The sequence below is a fragment of the Egretta garzetta genome, unplaced genomic scaffold, assembly GCF_000687185.1.
Source record: "Egretta garzetta isolate BGI_Z169 unplaced genomic scaffold, ASM68718v1 scaffold389, whole genome shotgun sequence".
NCBI lineage: Eukaryota > Metazoa > Chordata > Aves > Pelecaniformes > Ardeidae > Egretta > Egretta garzetta.
The window spans coordinates 537089-543671 of NW_009260766.1; the positions used below are offsets into that span (position 1 = coordinate 537089).

Below are 6583 nucleotides of genomic sequence, written 5' to 3' on the forward strand. Positions count from 1 at the left end.
CTATCGGGTTTGCAGAGCCTGGCTCTTGTGAGGCTGCCCGAATGCTGGGGAGCTTCAACACGGGCTTCTTCAAAATATAATTAGACTAAGCAGGGAAGGCTGCTGGCAGCGCCAGCGCGTTATGCAACTGCCGCTCCTCGGTGACGGGGGAGAGGGGATGTTTTCGAGGGCTGTTTAGTTTATCCCGCTTCCCAGCCAGAGGACGTTTTCTCCTGCGCTAACCCACCTTCTTCCTCCTCTTTTTTTTCTTTTTTTTTTTTTTTTTTTGCTGTGCCCTAATAATGGCATCCATATCTAGCCTTGTTCCTTCTTTTGCATCATAAGATACGCTGCTGGATATCAGTTTCTGTCCAAGAAGGTTATTTTATTGACAGGTCCAAGTCTCTCTGGAGAAGGCAGGCAAAACAGTCCAAAGTTCCTCTCACTTAGGTCTAAACCTTGAGTATTTTTATAGCAAGGACAGCTAGTACTTGCTTTCAACTAAATACATTTCCACCTCCATTTCTAAGACACAGTTGAAATCCAGTACCAGTTTTCCCTGTGTTGATTCTGAATTCAGCGTAGGTACAAAAAAGGTCTTCATGTTGTCAAAATCTGTTGTTGCTGAGATCAGTTTTCTTCACTGTTTTCTTCTTTACACAGCAGCTTGCTGCTGTTTTGCCAACATCCATCTTATCAAACCCTGTGACAGAGGGCCTTCTTGACGCCAGGAAAACGCTGACAAAATTAATGGACAGCACTTCCAAATTTCTGGGCGCCCGAATGGGTGACCACTGACCTAGGCACTGTGATTAGTGGTCACATTTTTACTTCCAGCATGAACTATTAAAACACACTTTTTCAAGTTATTTCTTTCATGCTGGTCAAGAACACAGAGGGCCCAGCCCTCTTACTCTCAGCTTTTGGGGGTACTTCTTTACAGCGCTGTGCCCATTACACTTGCTGCAGTTTTGTGGCACATCAAATTCAAACTCTGTATTGCACATCACCAGGTTTTTTAGTTGCTACAGGCTTCTGTTTTTCATAAGCTAGAACCGTTAAAATAAAGGCATAAGGACTATGAAAACTGGGTAAGAAGAGAGACAGAAACAAGAAAACTGAATGCCAGTTATTTTGCAAAATCCATTTCTGTATTTGAAATTTCAAATACAAATGATGCTGTTGGGCCTGCATATTGTTGCTTCTGAGTTTTGCTTCCTTGAATTAGATCCTCGTCCTCGTTGGCGGCTGCGACCGCGACTGCGATGAGCTCGTCACCGTCGACTGCTACAACCCGCGCACCGGCCACTGGCGCTACCTGGCCGAGTTCCCCGAGCACCTGGGCGGGGGCTACAGCGTCGCCGCACTGGGCAATGACATCTACGTCACCGGTAAGGCTCGCGGGGCACAAAAGCGCCAGCGCTGAGATTTCCATTGAAAATATGTGGGTTCTAGCAGCGTGACTTGGATTTTCTCAGGTTGGCAGAGAGTCTGAGGTTCTGCCTAGGCTTAGTACGACTGCAGCCTGAACAGGCGTGGGGACTCCTGGAGCCTGTGCGGGATTTAGCAGCTGGTCTCAATCTGGGAAGTATTTTGCCATGACTAATGCTCCTGAGCGCGCAGGCAGGAGTCACAGACCTTGCACTGGTAGGGCTTTCTAACCGCTCGCTCTGGGGGACAGGAGTGACTTGAGAGGGTTTTGAATTTCTGAATGCGAAGAAAGTGTTTGGGATCAGGGCGCCGTGAATCACGAGCCAAGCGCGTGCTTGGGGCAGGGGCGTGACAGAAAGCCCCAGGTTCCTCGGCTAGCCAGTGCCTGTGAGTCACGGTGCCTTCCCCAGCATGAGTCCTGCCTCCTCGCAGTCCGCTGGGGCTATAATTACTTCTGTCAAGGTGACACGGATGTGTAAATTTGGCTGTTAATCTGCATGTAGGTGCCTCTTTTGAACTACATCCCTGTAGCTGGAGCAGCAGCCCCGCGGCAGCCCTAACAAACCAAGGCCTGGGAGACCAGGCGCTGCAGAACAGCTTGCTCCGGGCGTGCAGGGCGCGCTGGCAAAGATTTGAAGGGCAGGTCAGGTGCAGGTGAACAGAAAACTGTTCCTTCTCTCATCACGAGCCAAAAACAAGGCTCTGCTTCAAGGGCAGGGTTGTAAAAACGATGGGCTACCACACGGCTCGTTTGTGTAGACACCCTTACGTCCCGTGGGAGCTTTCTGGAGCAATCCCAGGCGGGTCTGGGAGCACCAAAACTGTCAGCAGCCCCGTGCTTCGGCGAGGCTGCTGCCGGCAGGGATCTTCAGTCGTTCTGCTTAGTGTCAGCGTCGTAGTGCAGGCAGCAAGGAGGGTTGTTGGGAAGGATTGGAGGTAGTCAAACCTGGGAGACTTGTCTTGAGTCATGGCTGAGTACAGACCAGGAACAACATGGGACAAATCCTTCCTGGCTTGCTGGGAAAGAAATGGTGTAAAGCTTCTGTTAAAATCCTCGCAGTGCAGACTGCTGTGGTCCCCTAGTACTGAAATATTTTCATACTGTACGGCCCTGGGAAGCAGAAAAGTGGTGGGGAGGTATTAAGAATGTGTAGCTAGAGAACACAGCAAAGCTCCTGGTCCCGAGCCAAGGCCTCTCCTCCATCGCCCCGTAGTACTTCCCTTTGCGAAACCACACGCTGAAACGTCCCGTGCTGTGCTGCAGGAGGTTCGGACGGGTCGAGGCTGTACGACTGTGTCTGGAGGTACAATTCCAGCGTGAACGAGTGGACGGAGGTGTCTCCCATGCTGAAAGCCAGAGAATACCACAGCTCCACCGTCCTGGATGGGCTGCTCTACGTGATCGCCTCCGACAGCACGGAGCGCTACGACCACGCGCTGGACAGCTGGGAGGCTCTGCAGCCCATGCTGTACCCCATGGACAACTGCTCCACCACCTCGTGCCGTGGCAAGCTGTTCGCCATAGGCTCCCTGGCTGGCAAAGAGTCCATGGTTATGCAGTGCTACGACCCCGACAGCGACCTCTGGTCCCTCGTGAACTGCGGCCACTTGCCTCCCTGGTCCTTCGCCCCAAAGACCGTCACGCTCAACGGCCTCATGTACTTCATAAGGTGAGTAGCGGGAGCCGTAACCTCCCTCCCCACCACACCACGAGGCAGGCCCAGGGTTCCCCGGGAAGGCCTGTAGGTTTTGCGGGTGGTCATAGGAGAGCACTGCGTTGGGAAAGCATGGCAGTGCTTCCTGTGGTGGTACAGGTGGGTCTGTAGGGCACCCCACCTCTTTCCTGTACTTCTGTTGTAGCTAGACCTCAAAGAACTACCCCTAAAGTTGTGTAAAAATGCCTGAATGTAAGCCCGCGGGCTGGGGAATAGCCAGGTGTAAATCTGGCTGAAGTCAGCAGCACTGCTTGGAAATAGACTTCTCGGTTTTCCTGGCTTCTGGTTCAACCCCCTCCTTGCTGCTATAAATAAGTGAGTAAGCTCCAAGAAAACGTTAAACCGTAGCGCAGGAGGGGACATCCTCTGTCTCACAGAGATAAGAGGGCTGAAGATGAAATGATTGGTCGCTATTTTTAAGCACCTTTCCAAATTGGGACTTAATTACCCGTCTGAAGCTGTCCTGGCGGCGCAAATACTTCAGTTATCCACTTCATTAAAAATAAACGGAAAGGCATGCTAGCGCTGGAGCATTTCATCTCATCATGTTGACTTTGAGCAAACATAGACTTCTGTGATGGCCTCCAGACGCTTTTCTTTTTTTATTCTCCTCTTGCCTTTGCATAAAGCAGCTACTTCTACCCAAGACCTTTCACGTGATTCGCTTGGGTTTGGCCGTGTGTCTCTGTTCCTGGCAGTTGTTTGCAGGTAGCAGCTTGAGTCGCCTGGTTTTCAGGAAATACTGGCAGGGGTGCCCTAGCTGCGTGGCTGCTTGTCGCAGGCTGATTCTGTAGGTTTTCCTTTTTCTTATCCATTTTAAAATACTGGTGATGGACACTTCAGGTTTTCTGTTCACTTATGAAGCTGCAGGAGTTAATGAGGGGATTTTTCAGGGTCAGGTTTTTCTCCACTCATTTCACATGCCGCAGGTGGACTGCTGCTCTGTACGAAGCTGTCAGATAATCTTTGGAGGACAGAGGAACAGGTTACGAGTAAGTCGCAAAAGCATTTTTTGGTTAGTTTTAAACAGCTCAGACGGAAGCTTCTGGCTGACAATCCCCTCCAGCGGGACGAGTTTTAGTACTACAAATACGGCACAGCAGCGAGGCTTAGGTCTTCAGCTGCGTCCTTCTTAGAGCCAACCCCAAGACGGGAGAGGAGGTCCTGGCCTGACCGTCACCGGTGCCTGGAACTGCCTTTGCCCCTCGTTTCCTTTCCAGTCCGTCAGGGTTTTCAGCTTCAGACTCGGAAGTACGTGACTCGCCCGCTGCTGTTAGCTACAGGAAGGGTTGGCAGCAGCTCTTGCAGGTACAGGCAGCTCAGCAGCAGCGTTTCAGTCCCCAGTGCTGTCCCCAAGGCAGGTACCAGCTCTTGGTTCTCAGCAGTTCTGAGGAAGAAAGGTTGGTCGTAGTGCAGCTCCATGGGGCTTGGAGCACGTGCTGACACGCGCCCCTGTTGACAAAGTTCCATTCGGGTGAGTATCAGCTCGGCCCCAGGCACATCACAAAAGCAATTCAAACTAAAGAACCTGCTTTTAAAGTGTGTATCATCTGGGGACCTCGGGACTGCTTGCCCAGAGCGTAACCGGAAAGCCCCGCGGCGCACACCCCAGCTTTGCCGCAGGCTTAGCGGGCGGATTTCTAGGTTCTAGGAGAGATTTCTCGGTTATTTTCCCTCTCTGCCCTGCTCAGATTCATGTCAGCAGTTGATAGCGATATCACATCACCCACACAATGCATGGCAACGTGCGATGTCGCGATAGATACAAAGATAATGAAATATTCCTTGCAGTCTTTTGACTCCATCTGCAACAGGACTGTCTTGGAGTGACTGACAGCACTTCTCTGCTGCCCTGACCTTGTCCTCCTCACATTCTTGTGTCAGCGGTGCGCGTTTCTGTGTCGCAAACGTCCCTCAGCTGTCGCTGTCGCCCTCCCTTCTCGCGAGCGGAGCGAAGCCTTGGAGGGGTTGCTGCCCCCGCCAGCTCTTCTCACAGTCCTCTGGCCCATTGAAATTTGGTGTTGGCAGAAAACTCGAGCCGTAGGGATGACGTTACTCTGAAGTGCATGGAGGCTTAAGACTCTCCAGAACAGCAGTGATTTTTCTTCCAGACCCCGAAGCACTTGGCCCCAAAGCCAGATTGGTCTGTGAAATGTAGACTTGCAGGAAGTCTGTGAGCACGCCTACCGTAGGTCCAGACATTAAAAAAAAGACGAGATCCGAGAAAGCCCTGGGGATCGCGCAGCAGGGGTGTGGTTGCGCATGGGGCTCCGAGTGGGGCGCTCAGCCCGAGCAGCTCGCCCCGCCATCTCGGGTGGAGCGACCAACGTAGGGAGGTGGAAAACAGCACGTGCTGTCAGCTTGCTCTGGCCCCGGCCGTCTTGTCCGCCCTCCCTCCTAGGCAGCATCCTGAAACTCAGAAAGCACAGAGCGCGTTGCTTTGCCCGTAGAGAAGCTCAGAGGGGGCATTCGGGCTCTTTGGATGACAGTCAGTGGCACCAAGAATGAAAGGCGCACGCCTGCGCTAATATGTGGTAGGTGCACGATATCTGTGCCAGCCTGCTTCGTGCGTAGGGGTGCAGCAGAGAGCTCCAGGCATTTTCTGGGGTGGAACGTCACTGCTGGCACAGGAGAAGCCCATGCTGGAGGCTGGGGTCTGCATCAAGACCTGCGCCTTCGTACAGGAACCCTTTGGTCTCCAATATCTGTAACAGGGTTGGAGCAAAGTGCCCATGGCAGCGTTTCAGGCTGTTGAACTGGGGGCTTCACAAGGCAGAAGGTTTTTAGAACGCAGATGAGTAATTCTGTTACCTCCCACAGGGATGACTCGGCTGAAGTGGATGTTTACAACCCAGCGAAGAATGAATGGGATAAAATCCCTGCCATGCTTCAGGTAGGACGCTTACTGACCTACTGATGCCTTTCAGTGTTAAAAATTGGCTTAGTTTACCTTTGGGAAACAAGGTGCCCTTTAGATTATAACCCTGTGCACATGGAGTGCATTTAAGCATATCGCAGTCATCTGACATTAAAAATCCCGGGCTGCGGTTGCACAGCTGGGTGTTCAGCCCGGCACACAAGGGCTGGGCAAGGACAGAAAACTCCCCCTCCTCCTGGTGTTTGGGCAGCGCTGGTTCAGAGCCAGAGTCGGCAACTGGTGGGGGCTGAGCCCCGTCCAAGCGAGCGGTTGCAGGACAGTGCTCGACACCTTTATCATCTGCCTAATTGGGCAAAACCCTCCTGTCTGATTGCTGTGTGTATTTATTTTTAAACTGTAGGTTCACGTTGGGGGAAGCGTGGCCGTGCTCGGCGGGAAGCTCTACGTCTCCGGTGGCTATGATAACACATTTGAACTCTCGGACGTCCTGGAAGCCTACGACCCTGAGACACGAGCGTGGAGCGTGGTGGGCCGACTCCCCGAGCCCATCTTCTGGCACGGCAGGGGCCGGCTATTTCCG

General features: G+C 52.5%; 2 protein-coding genes across 2 annotated transcripts in view; one reads left to right on the top strand and one right to left on the bottom strand.

Annotated features, from left to right (window-relative positions):
* PHF13 (PHD finger protein 13) overlaps nucleotides 1–583 on the bottom strand; it is a 6326-nt gene extending 5743 nt beyond the window's left edge. The window contains exon 1 of the mRNA XM_035901521.1: nucleotides 475–583. Within this exon, the coding sequence (XP_035757414.1) occupies nucleotides 475–583 (109 nt within the window). The remainder of the gene's footprint in view (nucleotides 1–474) is intronic.
* A 273-nt stretch (nucleotides 584–856) lies between these two features.
* Nucleotides 857–6583, top strand: part of KLHL21 (kelch like family member 21) — a 10238-nt gene continuing 4511 nt past the window's right edge. Inside the window, exons 1-5 of the mRNA XM_035901522.1 lie at nucleotides 857–862; nucleotides 1208–1370; nucleotides 2675–3080; nucleotides 5946–6018; nucleotides 6404–6552. Coding sequence (XP_035757415.1) covers nucleotides 857–862; nucleotides 1208–1370; nucleotides 2675–3080; nucleotides 5946–6018; nucleotides 6404–6552 — 797 coding nt within the window. The remainder of the gene's footprint in view (nucleotides 863–1207; nucleotides 1371–2674; nucleotides 3081–5945; nucleotides 6019–6403; nucleotides 6553–6583) is intronic.